Here is a 16,286-nt window from a genome sequence, read left to right as displayed (position 1 = left end):
GTAGAAAGGGGATTTAAGTCTTACATCTGGTCCTGAATTTAAATATCAATGATTTCTTCCTTTTCGCTGGGAAATAATGTCGTCAAAAGTGGTAGAATAGCCCCCTTTACAAGTTTAGATTAATTTGAGTCCCTGTAAAATTATTGCATGTTTCCTGCAATTTTGAAGTAAAAAATATTTTGTATTTTTAGAAGTAAAGGTTCTTGGTAGAAATAAGCTTCACTACACTATATAAATTAAACATATGCTTATATGTTTTTCTCACAGGGAAACATTTTGAATACATAGCATTTAAATCACAATTACTGGAGTCCCTGAAGTTTCTCTTTTTGTCCCCTTCTCTTACTTTGTAATCGCTGATACTGCCCATGGAGATGTAAGGCGAAAAGCTGCACACAATCCAAAATAAGAACATGGAAGCTTCCGGCAGCCCCATCCAGAAGAACACATAATTCTGCAAGTATAAAAGGTACTTTAAACTTGTGAATATTTAAAAAAATGAAACAAACACTAATGTGGTGTATCCCATTGATTTGAGGATGTCGAGCCACCCTTGCGGCCCAGGAATAAATCCCACATGATGGTGGTGAATAATCCTTCTAATGCACTGTTGGATACCATTAGCTATGTTGGTGAGAATTTCTGCGTCCATGTTCATCAGGGATATTGATCTGGAATTTTCCTTTTTGGTGGGGTCTTTGTCTAGTTTTGGAATCAAGATAATGCTGGCCTCACAGAAAGAATTTGGAAGTTTTCCTTCCATTTTTATCTTTTGAAACAGTTTCAGAAAACTAGGTATTAATTCTTCTTATAACAGACCCATGAAAAAATGTTCAACATCACTTGGCATCAGGGAAATACAGATCAAAACCACAATGAGATACCACCTCACACCAGTCAGCATGGCTAAAATTAACAACTCAGGAAACAACAGATGTTGGCAAGGATGCAGAGAAAGGGGAACCCTTTTACACCATTGGTGGGAATGCAAACTGGTGCAGCCACCCCAGAAAACAGTATGGAGGCTCCTCAAAAAGTTAAAAATAGAGCTACCCTATGACCCAGCAATTGCACTACTAGGTATTTATCCAAAGGATACAAACGTAGTGATCTGAAGGGGCACCTGCACCCCAACGTTTATAGCAGCCATGTCCACAATAGCAAAACTATGGAAAGAGCCCAGATGTCCATCAACAGATGAATGGATAAAGAAGATGTGGTATAGACATTAAACAACGGAATATTACTCAGCCATCAAAAAGAAAGAAATCTTGCCATTTGCAATGACATGGATGAAATTAGAGGGTATTATGTTAAGCGAAATAAGTCAGTCAGAGAAAGACAACTACCATATGACTTCACTCATACATGGAATCTAAGAAACAAAACAGATGAATATAGGGAAAGGGAAGGAAAAATAAAATAAGATGAAAACAGAGAGGGAGGCAAACAGTAAGAGACTCTTAACTAAAGGAAACAAACTGAGGGTTGCTAGAGGGGAAGCGGGTGGGGGAGGAGGGGTAATTAGGTGTTGGACATTAAGGAGGGCACTTGATATAGTGAGCACTGGGTGTTATATGCCACTGATGAATTATTAAATTCTACCTCTGAAACTAATAAAAAATTAAAATTAAAAAATGAAACAATCACTATCATAAAAATGTGCTTTTTGAAGTATTGAAAAATAAAAATAAAAGTGTACGCCTAATCCAGCAACATCTATGCATGAATGTAGGAAGGGAAATGATTTCTGATCATTTAACATGAGGCTTCAACTCCTGGGAAAAAAAAAGAGAAGTAAAATAAAAGAAGTGAAAAAAAAACTCAGGACCCACTTCAGGGTGTATATCGAAAAGAATTGAAAGCAGAGTCTCAAAGAGATACCTTCCCACACGTGTTTATGGCAGCACTATTCATAATAGCCAAGAGGAGGAAGCAAACCAAATGTTCATAAATAGATAAAGGGGTAAACAAAGCATGGTATCTACACACAGTGGAATATTATCCAGCCCCTAAAAGGAAGGAAATCCTGTCACATGTTACAACATAGATGAATTTCAAGGACATTATTCTCAGGGAAGTAAGCCAGTCACCAAAAACTACACGATTGTCCTTATCTGAGGTATCAAAAGTAGTTAAATTAATAGAAACAGAAACTAGGATGACGACTGCCAGGGACTGGGGGAAGGGGACAATGGGGCATTCTTGTGTAATGGGTATGAGGTTTTAGTTCTGCGAGATGAAAAAGTTTTAGAGACCTGTTTCACCATAGTATGAATATGCTTGACACTACTGAACTGTGCACTTAAAAATGGTTAAGATGGTGAATTTTACGTTATGTGTTTCTGCCACAATACAAAAAATAATAATTTGGGAATTATGATCCTAGAGAAACAGATCCTTCAGGCCTGAGTAGCACGTCTTTCTCAGCTAACATAGTGATGGATACGTGAAGCCATCAGTAGCTGGTCAGATGTGTTCTGAAGCAACAGAGTTAAAAAGAAAACTTGATGCCACCAAGCCTGTGGGCGAGGAGATGACCTTTGAATCACCATCCCCAGATCAGTGGCTGCCTGAGGCTGGGCCCATGAGTGGGTACAGGACTGTCTCTTGGATATAATCACAGCTCAGCAGTGCGGTAGCCTGTCTCAAAACAATTCCACAGTTCTCAAGCTTTACTTAAAGCTTTAGAGGCTACAATGATCCATTTGAATATTTTGCCAGGTACAAAAATCCATTACCGTCTTCATAAAAATGGTTGAGGGAAGAAAGGCATGTGCCACTGGGGATGCCTAAGAGAGTAACCAGGATCAAACTTTATTTGATCCTGAATAAACAAGTAATGAAGTGAGGAAACTAAAGGACCAAGAGGGGATAACATCTATGTCTTTCTACTGCCAGTTGGTTCTACTTTCTGGAGAGGTCCCTTCAGACCCCGCTACCCTTGCACTGTCCCAGCTCTCACGGTCAGTGGTAGCTTCAACTCATAGGTGCATGGCTCCATCGCTGACCACTCAAGTATAATCTGTCCATCTGCTTTAGCACATACCCCCAGCACCTTGAAGCAGTGAAGCCAAAACCAAATTCAACCCCCTTTTCACCAAATGGGCTTCCCTTCCTGATGGCTCCATTTCTAATCCTATGTATTGCTCTTCCATTCTCCTGGTTTGGAACAGTATGAGTCAGCTTTAAGAGATCCCTCTTGAGTATCAGGGTCTAACCAGAAAACCATTACTATCTTCAGGACTTCAAATAGAGAGAAAGTACTCATGCAAGGGTTACATGTGTGGGAAGTTCAGAGAAGCCAACGAGAATGAAGCAAGAAGACACTGTCTCTTCTGGGCTGGGCTGGGGGCAAAGGGAGGAAGCAATGTGACTGGAGCCCAGGCTGCAGAGTCCTGCTCCCACTACTGCTTCCTGTCATCGAAATCCAGGCTGTAGCCAGCTGACAAAAACCCTGAAGTTGCAGCCCGTGTACATCCGAAACCCCTGAAATGCACACAACTACGGACAGGTGAAGGAATTCATCAGAGAGCATACAGCCCGAGAACTGGCAAATTCTCCTTCATATCAACCTACTACTCATTTAGTCAGTGATGGTCCACAAACAAATTAGATTAGATTTACAAGATTCTAAAGCTGTTTTACAAGTGTTCTTGATTTCCAATTCAATGTACACACACACACACACCCTCTCCAATACACTTCTGCAATCAAGTCTGTATCTTTGCAGAAGATTCTCTAGAAGACTATGACATGATATTGAAAAGTATTCCCCCATCATCATTCTCTGATAATACCAAGGGAAAAAAAATGTATTTTGTTAGATGTAATGTTTAAAATGTTAGGACAAAAAAAATTTTCAGGATTAACAATCAATGATGAATATTTAAAAGCGAAAGAAAACATCAGTTGCTTGCCAAATTCTTCATTGTTTAGAATGAGTAAATCCAATACTTACAAAAGGATATGGGCTTCTCTCAATTCGAATATTTTGAGTACCATTAAACATTCGAAGTAGCCCATTGCTAATAATATTCACAAGAATAGGAAAACAGTGCAGTCTCAAGGTATTGCATGCAACTGAAAATCTGTAATCCTTTGAATAAAACAAAAATAAAATGATGTTAATTCTAAGTCATTAAAGAACCAAAAAAAAAAAAAGGTTTATATTAAAATCCCCGAGTTCCACACTCTGTAGTATCATCCTCAAGGTAACTGACCTTTCTGAGCCTCAGCTTCCTCATTTGTGAAAGGGGATAATAAGTTGGTTGTTTAGTCAGTAATATGAATTTTTCTTAGTATTACTAATTTTAGATCATTTTTGTCCTCATTTTGCTGATGAGGAAATTTCAAATAACTGAATATAAAAATAACCCCGACAAGGAGACACTGTCAGTTCATAGTGAGCAAGCACAGGATCTCTGATTTCCTGGATAGGAGATAAGCATAGGGTGCATAAAGTATTCATGGTTACACTGCCAATGAACCATTTTTATGCTTTCTAAGACAATGTTTATATCCTCCAGGTTTATGAAAATGTTCATACATTTATCAAGAGGCTCAATAGTGTTTAAACATTCTATTGGTTCATGTAATAAATATGTTAGATAAGTAACAAAGCAATGGCCAACCAATGCAGTTTCCTACAGTTGGCACAAAGAGTTACTTTTTTAAAAAAAAATTGAAGTAGAGTTGACGCAAAATGCTACATTAGTTTCAGATATGAAACAGAGTAAGATTGCATTTTTTATGATGTACTTAGTTTAGATGAAACTGAATTCAATGATATATCTTACAAGGCTTTTGTTTTGGTTTTTATTTTCCTTGTAGCAAGAAATAATGAGGTAGGTTCATTTCATGTGGCTCCCTGCTTTTCATTGTTTTTTAAGTAAGACTCAGAGTTTTACTTAACAATTAGGATGTATTTTCAACAGTCTTGTACCTGGAACAGTCTCCATCCCTTGGACTCTTTTACCCAAATTGAAACATGTTAACAGTAGACTGAGAAGACTTTTCTCTCAGAGATTTCATGGGGCCTTTATACTATTTAATGTATATTCTCAATACAGTTGATCCTTGAACAACACAGTTTTGAACTACACTTTTCACTTATATGTGAATTTTTTTCAGTACAGTAATGTAAATGTATTTTCTCTTCCTAATGGTTTTAATAACATTGTCTCTTCTCTAGCTTACCTTATTGCAAGAATACAGTATGCAATACAGATAACACACAAAATATGCATTAATTGACTGTTAATGTTATTGGTAAGGCTTTCAGCCAACAGTAAGTTGAGTCTTAGCAGGTAAGTTTTTAGGGAGTTAAAAGTTATATGTGGATTTTCAACTGTGTAGGGGTTCGGCACCCCTAACACCCATGTTGTTCAAGGGTCAACTGTATAAAAAACAACTTTTGAGTAGTTAGCCATTGAATAAAATTCTTTAAACTCATGGTTGGTAATTATAAGGTCTAATATTTTATTGAATCTGAATAACGCAATTACACTTAGCTATTTTCAAATGTAAAAATCATCTAATTCTAAAGTTAAGATTGAAGATGTTTTACAAAAGCTTATTTAAACTTCACAGCTTATTGAGGGGCCTGGGTGGCTAAGTTGGTGAAGCGTCTGCCTTTGGCTCAGGTCATGATCCCAGGGTCCTGGAATCCAGCCCCACGGTGGGCTCCCTACTCAGCGGGGAGTCTGTTCCTCCCTCTCCCTCTGCCTGCCTGTACCCCTGCTTGTGTTCTCTCTCTCTCTGTCAAATAAACAAATAAAATCTTTAAAAAAAAAAAAATCTTCACAGCTTATTTAATAATGACCCAAAATGTTTTTAAATCAAGTTGCTATATACTAGCTGTGTTGACTGCCATTTAAAAGAGTTAAAAATGGGGGCGCCTGGGTGGCTGAGTCAGTGAAGCATCTGCCTTCGGCTCAGGTCACGATCCCAGGGTCCCAGGACCGAGTCCCGCATCGGGCTCCCGGCTCAGCAGGGAGTCTGCTTCTCCCTCTACCCTTCACCCCACTTGTGCTCACTCTCTCTCTTGCTCTCTTTCTGGCAAACAAATAAATAAAATCTTAAAAAAAAAAAATAAGAGTTAAAAATGTAGCACTTTTTAATTTTTTTTTATGAAAGCAAAACCAAGAGGCCAACGTACCTTTTGTTTACCAGACACTATGATAGCTCCATTGTATGACAGGTCATCAGTGCCGTTTCTGTTTGCAAAGTCATCTACTTCCAAAAGTATATTTTGATGCTTCACTGACTGTATAAAATCTTCAATATTTGATTCTAGTATGAAATCAATAGCAGAAGGCCATAGAAAACAAGAACATATATGTCAAATTTTTAACATAAATCACATACACAATTTGAAGTCAATATCTACAGAATAGTATGTGAAAGCATATGTCTTTGGGCATCATAATAATAATATTAGCTCATTCTACCATCTTTTATTTATCAAATCCAATGCTGTGATGAGTTAGCTTTATAATTCCCTTTTAGTGCACGCTAACACGTGACTATTAAAACAAGATAATTCTAGGGGTGCCTGGGTGGCTCAGTCAGTTAACCGTCTGCTTTCAGCTCAGGTCATGATCCCAGCATCCCGGGATCGAGTCCCAAGTCCAGCTCTCTGCTTAGCAGGGAGTCTGCTTCTCCTTCTCCCTCTGCCTGCAGCTCCCCCTGCTTGAGTTCTCTCTCTCTCTGTCAAATATATAAATAACATCTTTTTTTAAAAAAATAAATAAAACAAGATAATTCTATTTTATGACTCTTGTTTAAAAAAATACATTTGAACTCAATAATCTGTGGAAATGCAATAATTTTGTGAGCAGTACTTCAGATGAGCCAGCCTAAAATGGACAATAATAACACTTCCCTCTCTCCCTTATTCTTTGAAATAACGGAAAAGTAAATACATGTATGTGTATATTAACATATACATAGGGGTGCCTGGGGGGGAACAATCAGTTAAGCATCTGACTCTTGCTTTCAGCTCAGATGGTGATCTCAGGGTCATGAGATCAAGCCCCACGTTGGGCTCCATGGTCAGCGCACAGTCTGCTTGAGATTCTCTCTCTCTCCCTCTCCCTTTCCTGCTCCTGTAAACTCTCTCTCTAAAATAAATAAATCTTTAAAGAAAAAAACATACATCTATTCTACATACATATCTATTACCTGTATAGTATATATATCTATATAAATGTATATATAGTAAGAAATGAAGAGTGCCACTTTCAGACCAAAGTTTTTGATATGTCTCTAATGAAGAAAGCAGATGAGATTGTTGACAGAGAAATAAGAGCAAAGAAAACCCACAGCCAAGAGCTCACAAGAGCAAACAACTACAAAGGTAAAACCAATGTCCGGGATATGGAAAAACTCAAGGGGGCCAAGTGGGCCCTGAAGCCACAGCCATGCTCATTAGCTGGTTAACCACGCCTGAAACAAAGTGACCACAGTTCTCTCCCCATGGTCCACATGGAACAGACACCAGCTATAGTTATCCCCAGCATATAAGTCCTCAGACTTAATTTTTAAGAGATACTATTTGGGGAAAACAGCAGGGCAAGATCTAAAGTAACTCCAGACAATTAAAAGGACAGGATGGAATGGGAAAAGAGAAAAAGAGGACTCTCATTTTTTGCTCATTTGGACTTTGAAAAGGAGTTCATACTGGGGACACCCAGAAAGGGGTTCTGGGATCATAAAACAGGATGAAGGCCCAGATGAATTAGCATTCCCACCAGGTGGGAAAGGAATGTTTACATAGAAAATAAGCTTTCCAGGGCGGCTGGGTGGCACAGCGGTTGGGCGTCTGCCTTTGGCTCAGGGCGTGATCCCGGCGTTGTGGGATTGAGCCCCACATCAGGCTCCTCCACTATGAGCCTGCTTCTTCCTCTCCTACTCCCCCTGCTTGTGTTCCCTCTCTCGCTGGCTGTCTCCCTCTCTGTCAAATAAATAAATAAAATCTTTAAAAAAAAAAAAAAAGAAAAGAAAATAAGCTTTCCATGCATCCATACTCCATCTCCACAGTCACCTAAGGTAGGAAACGTTAATGGTTACCCACATTCCCTTAGGTAAACAGGGATTCCCTGATTTAAAGATGAACATCTTACCAAGAACCATCATATTTTGAGAAAAGAGGAAGAAGATGGAAGAGAAGCTCCAAACTTAAATCACAAAATACCTCACAACTGAGTACAGGGAAGAAAAATAAGTAAGCTAATCCAAGTATATTGTTCTTAGAGTAACTGGAGAAGGAAAATATATACATGAGATAATAATAAACTGAAAAATAAAAATGAATAGGCTGATAATGATTGGCTGAAAATTTCTAGATCATACAAATAAAATATATAATTCACAAGAATTTCCATTTTAAGGTAGCAGAGTGAATAAAACTTACTTTCTAAAACCCAAATTGAAAAGAAGAATGAGAAACAGAAATTAAAAGACCACTTTTGATTAAAGGAGGTGTCATAGCTGTATATGAATATTAGAATGGGCTGGGGTACTCATCAAGAGAGGTCTCCTATGCTGAATATATATATATATTTCACGTCTTAGGTAGAAATAAAAGCTTCTTCAAAGTTAAATAAGCAGTTAGACAAAACCAATTTTTTAGGATAACAAGAACATGCATTCCAAATTGTCTTAAGGAACCTTTCTAGATCCTGTTGGAGGGGCATAGGGTATAAAAATGCATTCTTTATATATCAGTCAGTGTGTATAATATTTATGGAACCGGTTAGGCTGCTGCAACAAGGAGATCTCAAATAGAGTGGTTCAGTCAATACAGAAGTTTATTTCTCTTTCACGTAAGAGCTTACGGTGGTCAGGTAGATAGGCAGTTCTGCTTTAACCAGGTTATATAGTGACTCACCCATGCTCCTTCTGTCTATCCCACCATCTCCATCATCTCCAAAATCAGAGCAAATAGGCATTGTACCTCAGCTGTTTTCTATAAATGAAGTCTAAGTACACATTTTCTTCTCTTATGTTTTGTTTTTCCCCCTCTACATAAAAATAACTTATTTCTGGATTAAATTTTCTTTTTCTCTTCACCTGTGTTATTGACGACCAATAGGCTGGTACGAGGGTCTTCAGGAGGTTGTCCAGGAGAGAGGAAATACAGTTCAGTTTTAAATTCCCAATCACTCTTTTGAATTAATAGAGCATAAAGTATCTTCTCCACAATCAAAGGGAATATTGCGATCCCAAATACCAAGAGTCTACCAATAAAGAAAAAATAACCACATGAATCTGTAGCAATTTTATTTGTTGACAGATATTTCACAGTATTTGTTGGGTACGAACTCTGTGTCAGCCAGGAGTATAGGTGCTAAAATTTTGAAAGTGAGGCCTCAGTACTCCACACAGTACTAAAAGGCATCGCTATATAAACACCAGGTATCAAACCATGAAAACTAAACAGACCTGTGTATGAGGCTAATCAAGTGCTACCATACAGGCATTCCTACTGTCAATAAAATGAAATGTATTTATCCATTTTCCGGCAGGAATGTTGGATACTATGTTCTAGTTTTACATTCTCTTCTGGTTTAACCCTCTCTTGAAACTCACTAACAAAAACCACAGTACTCTGATACTCACAGGATCAAAAGCTCTCTCCTCCCACGTTTTAACTTTAAGAAACGAAGCCGTGCTATTGTGCAGACTTGCATTTTCCAGAGGCCCATGTCACTCACAGCCTTCTGCATTTCAGGGAAAGAAGAGCAAGCTGGCTCTATTTCATGTAGGCTTTCTGTGTCTCTTATCTCTGCTTGTTCAAAATCTACACATACACACACACACACACACACACATTATTAATGCCATCCTTGGACATCACAGTTTTCTCTTTTTTGCAACATTAAAAGTTGTTTTACAATGGTTACAAAGCAAACAATATAAGAAACAAATTATGTTTATAACGTCCACATTCAATAAACTCAATGATAAAATATAACTAAATTCATACCCAAAGAAGAATTCAGTAAAGTGTGACCTCATTATGCCTAGCCTTTGAAAAGGTATAGAAGGTCCCATATATAACAATATTCTGAGGGATTTCAAGAAATATTCTCCATTGAAATAGCCAATCGTTGATGCCTAAATGTCAGCTATTAAGCTGTCAGTAATTTCAGAATGTAGGTGAATGATTTCGAGCTCTGAAGCCACCAGACCTGTATCTCATTCCCAAATACATGATTTGTAAGTGGCACGATTTAGGACCAATCACATAATTGCTCTTAGGTCTAGTTTTCTCCTATGTAGAATGGTGCCAATGCCTTTTGCTGGAAAGGTTTTTGTAGAAAGGTAATGCACTATATCCACACATTGATCAAAGGTTCTGGATAGAGGCTCCCTAAATAACTGTCCTTCTCATTATTACTATCCATTAAAATACACAGGAGATGACCCTAGCTTTTTCTCCATTAAGACCTTAGTGAAATTTTCAACATGAACAAGCTAAGAGCAATTTTTATAAGAAATATCTGCTCAGACTTCACGACCTTGATTGAGAGCCTTTCACATCCTCAGAATATCCAAGGAGCAGTGAGCATCTGGGGATAGGAGAAAACTGCTGAAATAGGAAGCAAATAGTTTGCAAAGAGAAATTTGTTATATTCCAAAAAGGGATCTGTGTTCAGTCCTAGTAATGATGTTAGAAAACAATACAACCCTTCCCAAACAGCAGTCAAATTTGGAATTACTCATATTCTTTAGTGTAAATCATGCCTAATGCATTATAAAATACTAAATTAATACATGATTATTTGGAAATTGATTTTCTGTTACTTATACAATGAATTTACCTTGTTCCATAGTTGATTTTCCTTCCAGTTTCATGAAGACGTCATTCAGAGTTGACATGGAAATGTCATAACTCGTCACACCCTGGCCAGAACACTTATCAAGATCACTGAAAAGGTCTAAGGCAACAGACCGGAATAGATACATTTTAAATATCACATTGATAACAAAATCCAGTAAACTAACACTTATTTACAAGATGATCCAGAATATTGTTCAGAAAAATATGTCTTTGGCATATCACAGGAAGCAAAAGCAACATTTTATTAAAATGTTCTTCTTCTCTGAAATGAATATGTCAGAACTTTCCCCTCTACCCTCAATCCATCTGTACTCTACTTTATATTCTCAGCTCATGAACTTCCAGAACACTTCTTTGAGGAAATACGAGCAATCAGAAAAAACATCATCTTCTCACCTCCACACAAATCAACATTTATTTCTACCCATATTCTGGGTCTTGGTTCTGTACAGGTGGAAGACTTAGAGCTGCGCCCTCCAAGGCTACCTCTTTGACTTGTGTTCTGAATTCCATTCCATTCTGGCATCTTGAGGACTTCCTAAAGTAATCTCCTGCCCTTTTCTGGCCTGTATCATCAGTTTCTCCTACATGTACTGAGCCATTCCAAACAGCAGGCAAAATGCTATAAGTTAACCCGTTAAACAAAAACAACAACAAAAACAAAAACCCAATCTCCCCCCTCCCCAGCCTCCCACTACACACATGCACCCATGGCTCAAAGGTTTGTCTACCACTTTTAATTTGTCACATCCTATTCAACTGAACCCCCACAAATCCAAATGCTATCCCTATCCCTCCATAGAAACTGTTCTTGCCAAGGTCATCAATGATTCCACATTTTAAATTCAATGGACAAGAGCTTTTTAACAATTCTTTTAACCCTTTCTCTCTCTCATTCAGGGACATTTGAAGCTGTTGACTACTTCATCCTTCTACAAACACTGTCTCCCTTGAGTTAATAGAAACATACATATTCTTTTGTTTTTCCTTCCAGTTCATGGGGGGTTCTTGATTTCCACCATTCTCTGACTCTTCCTCTACTTTCTCCTGAGGACTCAGTCCTGGATCATCTTCTCTTTTCAAACACTCTTTCCATACACTCAAATTTGCATTAAATCCATCTGTATGCTGTTGATTCCCAAGTTCAATTCTCACTTTGAGTGTTCTCTGACTTCCAATATCCCATAACCAACTGTATACTTAGCCACTTGACATCTCTACTTTGAAGTCTAGAAGCATCTCAAAGCAAACATTTCTAAGACAGAACATTAATTCCTCCTTCTCCATCCTACCCAACTGTCTCTCTCATCATTTTATAACAAATGACACCATCTTCCACCTGGTGATTTGAGCCAAAATTCTAGAAGTCCCTCTGGATTTTTCATCCATCTTTCAACTGGCACCATGGTAGCACAAGGATCAACATCTTTCCCCTGTAAGTCTGACATGGTCACATGGCTGGTCTCCCAGTGCCTACTCTTCTTCTATATCCAGAGTGCTCTTTTATAACCAGAGAATGAAAATATAAGTCACATCACATCAATTCCCCACTTAATGACTCTCAGTGGTTTCTCAGTGCATTTAAGATAAAATTCAAACACCACATGACAGCCTCTGAAGCTCTATATGCACAAACCTTCATCTATCCCTACAACCTCACCCATCCCCACTTGCCAGTCTCCTCCCGCATGCACTGCACTCCAGACATCTCTTTCCTCCCTTTGCTTGGAATGCTTTTGATCGTTTTCTTCTTTTGTACTTCTGGCAATCTATATAAACCCCAGCCTGACATGAGTTTTCTCTCTAAACCATATGACTTTGTTTATTATTGCATTATACAATGTAATATACCTTGGCTTATTGTGTGTGTCCACTTCTCCCCACCCAATGGAATGTACCCTCCATGAGGGTAGGGACTCAGATGTCTTATTTAACTCTGTATCTCTAGTGCCTCAAGCAGTGCCTTTTATGTAATAGGTTCCCAATAAACATTTACTATTATCTTTCGTATTTCCTATAGGACATAAGAATGTCACTGGACTTGCAGAGGCCTAGGGTCAGAATAAAGAGGCTGTCATAGACCAAAACATCAACACCAGGGACTCTGGTGTGACATGTTCTCATGGTGGTATCAACATATAACTCACTATTTTCCTTCCCCAACCAAAAAAAGGCTAGTTGTATCTCACTGGACAGAATAACACAGTATAGCCTATCGACTTGAGAACACCACCTTACAGCTCCTACAAGGACACGGAGAGCTGCCTTATTTGGAGGTGAGACTAAATCTGAATTCCTGAGTATTTGCTTAATAAGACTGAATCATACAAATGAGCCTCTTTAAATCAGGCCTGCAGAGAGTTAAACCTTTAATAAACTAAATGTTTAGATAAAAAGGAAGCTTTTAAATTAAAAAAGACATATATTTCCTCATTTGTAAGACAGGGAAGACTATAGCACCAACCTCACAGAATAGTTGTAAGACTAAATGAGTTGATATATATGCAACTATTAGGAACAGTGCCTGACTCATGGCAAACATCGTACAAAGAGTTAGCTAATATTAGAATTACTTATCAAACAAATCCTAGGTTAGGACTGCTACTCAGCAGACTGGGAACCTATGGTGAATACTTTTGCTGAATAAATTAACTATTTTTTCTGCAAAATATATATACACACAATTAAATTAAAATATAAAAGGGAACCTATAGCAGACACCTTGAAACCCTGCCCCCATCCCTTCTGTACTCACTTATACACAATAAATCTGCTTATTAACACCTGCCAAAAGGCATTTTGTTCTGGGCTGTGATGTATGCTAAGCTCATGTTAAGTACAAGCCATATGAGTTAGAAAATTAATGCTCCTGAAAGCATCTCAACCAGTGAAGGGTAGGGAGTGGCAAATAAATACCCCAGCTTTCTCACCCCTCTCCTGATATAACACTGAGCCCCTTGCTCACTTATTCGGTTATTTATTCCAAAGGTATTACATCTCAATTTCATATTGCAACCACCTGCTCAATAATGCAAACTTCCCTTGCCTCCTTCGCTCCCCACTCTCATGTCCCCATTCCCTCCTGGTGTTTCTAGGCATCAGTTACCAAACAAGGTGAACTCAAGTCCTCATTTCAAGTTCTGCTTTTTAGGGAACCCAACCCAAGACAAAATCCAAATCCATTAAATAATGAAAGCTGTAATAATGAGGTGAACACTTGTTCCCAAATTTCATTCCATCATAATCATATTTAAGTTACCTGGAAATTTATTTGTCCTTTCCATGGGCAAAGTATACACAAGCTTTTCTTTGTTTTCTGTTTTTAATTTAGCATCAGGGATGTAATGATTAATGAAGGATGTTATTTTTTCTGGATCACATACTTCATTTCTGTACAAACTAATATTTAAAAGAAAAGATCATTGATTTGTGTTTTCTCTACTGCTATCACAAAAGAAGGGCTTTTACTGAATACCTAGCCTCTGAGTACTACCTTACTTGGCTTTAGGGAACAAACAAAATGAGTGAATAACAACAACAACAACAGAAATAATAATAATGCCATCAGTTTGAAAAAATCTTATGATCTATGTAGAGGAGTTGTATAAATTCAGAACAATTACAAATATACAAACGAATGCATGCTGTAAGTTAAACTATATTTCAAGTAGGAAGATAAACAGAGCAAGGCAAGTACATTAGGTAGAAGAAATTGCTTAAGGAAAATAATTACACCAGATTGTGTAGATATCAGGAATTAGTGACTAATAGGGAAGTTTGGTCTACATGCATGTTTTGTTTGGCCATAGGGTTTTTGGTTTGGGTTTTTAAAAATTCTTTTCACCTGGACACACTTTCTTGTTAGATACAGTGCTCTTTACTCTCTCCCATTTTTGATACTAGCTTCTGAAATTATTTGATTTTGTGCCCAATGAAAGAATGAAAATATGTTACAAGATCATCAGAGGGAGATAGAGGGTGGGAAGAAGAGAGAGATTTAGGATGCCCAGAGAGGCTACCTAGACAGCAGTCCATGAAGTAGCCCTGCTGGGATCTGTAAGCCTGGGCTTATACCTTTGAAATTTTGCTTATCATTAGCATTAATAAAAGCAGGAAAAACATTTGGGAAACACTAGCTAATAGTTTGACAAAGATGAAGCACAAGGTCAACTGTCCCTCCTAATTGTCTGCCTTTTTGATATACCAGCATTGAAAACAAATATATGGGGTGCCTGGGTGGCTCATTCGGTTAAGTGTCTGCCTTCTGTTCAGGTTGTGATCCTGGGGTCCTGGGATCCAGGAGCCCCATGTCTGGCTCCCTGATCAGTGGGAGCCTGCTTCTCCCTCTTCCCCTGCCCCTCCTAACTCCCCACTCATGCACTTTCTCTCTCTCAAATAAACAAATAAAATCTTTAAAAAAAAAGAAAACATACATATATATATATATGTGTGTAGATATATATGTATATATCCAAACTATCCCCAAAGTCTTTACCTTAAGTGATATCCAAGACCCCATTTTCTCTTCAAAAAGACAGAAGACCCTGCACACTTCAGTCTCCCATTGGACATGATCACTTTTCTATCTGATTAAAAAGAAGCAAAAAAGAAAGGATGATGGGAGTCATTTCTTCCCTCTCTAGAAAATATAGGTGAGAAGACAACGCTCAGATTTCCAAAGGAGAAGTGCGCTACAGGAAACAAATGTAACTAACGTACATTAAGAAATTTGAAATACACATTAAAATTGATGCATTTAAAATAAGCTTACGTGTTCCAGTCTATTTCTGTGCCTTACAATAAAAATTCTTGAAAAAAAAAAAAAAAACCCAGAAGTTACATTGGCATATTTTCCATTCTGTATGCTAAAGAATAAGTGGATATTTTTCAACCAGATATATATTGATTTCAATGTTTAAATTAATTGAAACAAAAAAAGCCTTACAATATTTTATTAGTGGTCACAATCTAGCAAATGTACAGTCAGTGAGGAATTCTAGGCGGGGATTAGACTCTTGTCATTCCCCAGAATACTATGGAATGGAGCACACATGAAAGTCCTGGGAGCACAGTGCTTGTCCTAGAAATATACATTTCCCAAATTCTTTACTATAAAACTGAGATAAAACCAACAAATACCAGCCAGGATGTCAGCCTCATCCATGAGATTGGTACTCAAGAGAATCACACGGCCTGCTTTGCGTTCCTTGAGGAAACTCCATACTCGATGCCTTGAAAAGGGATCCAACCCAGCAGTTGGTTCATCTAATAGCAAAATCTACAGAGGATGAAAATGTATAACATATATCTCTCCCACATTAACTCTTCCCACATGGTAGCATGGATAACAATAATAAATCAGATAATAACTCTCCAACCATTTAGGTCGGATATACTTACATTCATAGTTTAACAGCAGATTCTGTCCTGATACATT

The 16,286-nt window shown here is 37.9% G+C and overlaps 1 protein-coding gene across 5 annotated transcripts in view; it reads right to left on the bottom strand.

The window, feature by feature from the left end:
- ABCA6 (ATP binding cassette subfamily A member 6) overlaps window positions 1-16,286 on the bottom strand; it is a 72,726-nt gene that overhangs the window by 20,792 nt on the left and 35,648 nt on the right. For all 5 annotated transcript variants that reach the window (XM_057317847.1, XM_044389100.3, XM_044389099.3 and 2 more), the window contains 9 exons: window positions 15,989-16,127; window positions 15,345-15,435; window positions 14,109-14,248; window positions 10,830-10,946; window positions 9,625-9,805; window positions 9,076-9,242; window positions 6,161-6,294; window positions 3,962-4,099; window positions 347-454 (listed from right to left, as the gene is read on the bottom strand). In XM_057317847.1, the coding sequence (XP_057173830.1) occupies window positions 347-454; window positions 3,962-4,099; window positions 6,161-6,294; window positions 9,076-9,242; window positions 9,625-9,805; window positions 10,830-10,946; window positions 14,109-14,248; window positions 15,345-15,435; window positions 15,989-16,127 (1,215 nt within the window). The remainder of the gene's footprint in view (window positions 1-346; window positions 455-3,961; window positions 4,100-6,160; window positions 6,295-9,075; window positions 9,243-9,624; window positions 9,806-10,829; window positions 10,947-14,108; window positions 14,249-15,344; window positions 15,436-15,988; window positions 16,128-16,286) is intronic.

This window comes from Ursus arctos, unplaced genomic scaffold (genome assembly GCF_023065955.2).
Source record: "Ursus arctos isolate Adak ecotype North America unplaced genomic scaffold, UrsArc2.0 scaffold_24, whole genome shotgun sequence".
Lineage (NCBI taxonomy): Eukaryota > Metazoa > Chordata > Mammalia > Carnivora > Ursidae > Ursus > Ursus arctos.
Note: the sequence above shows the minus strand (reverse complement) of the source record. Positions and strands in the feature narration are given on the sequence as shown.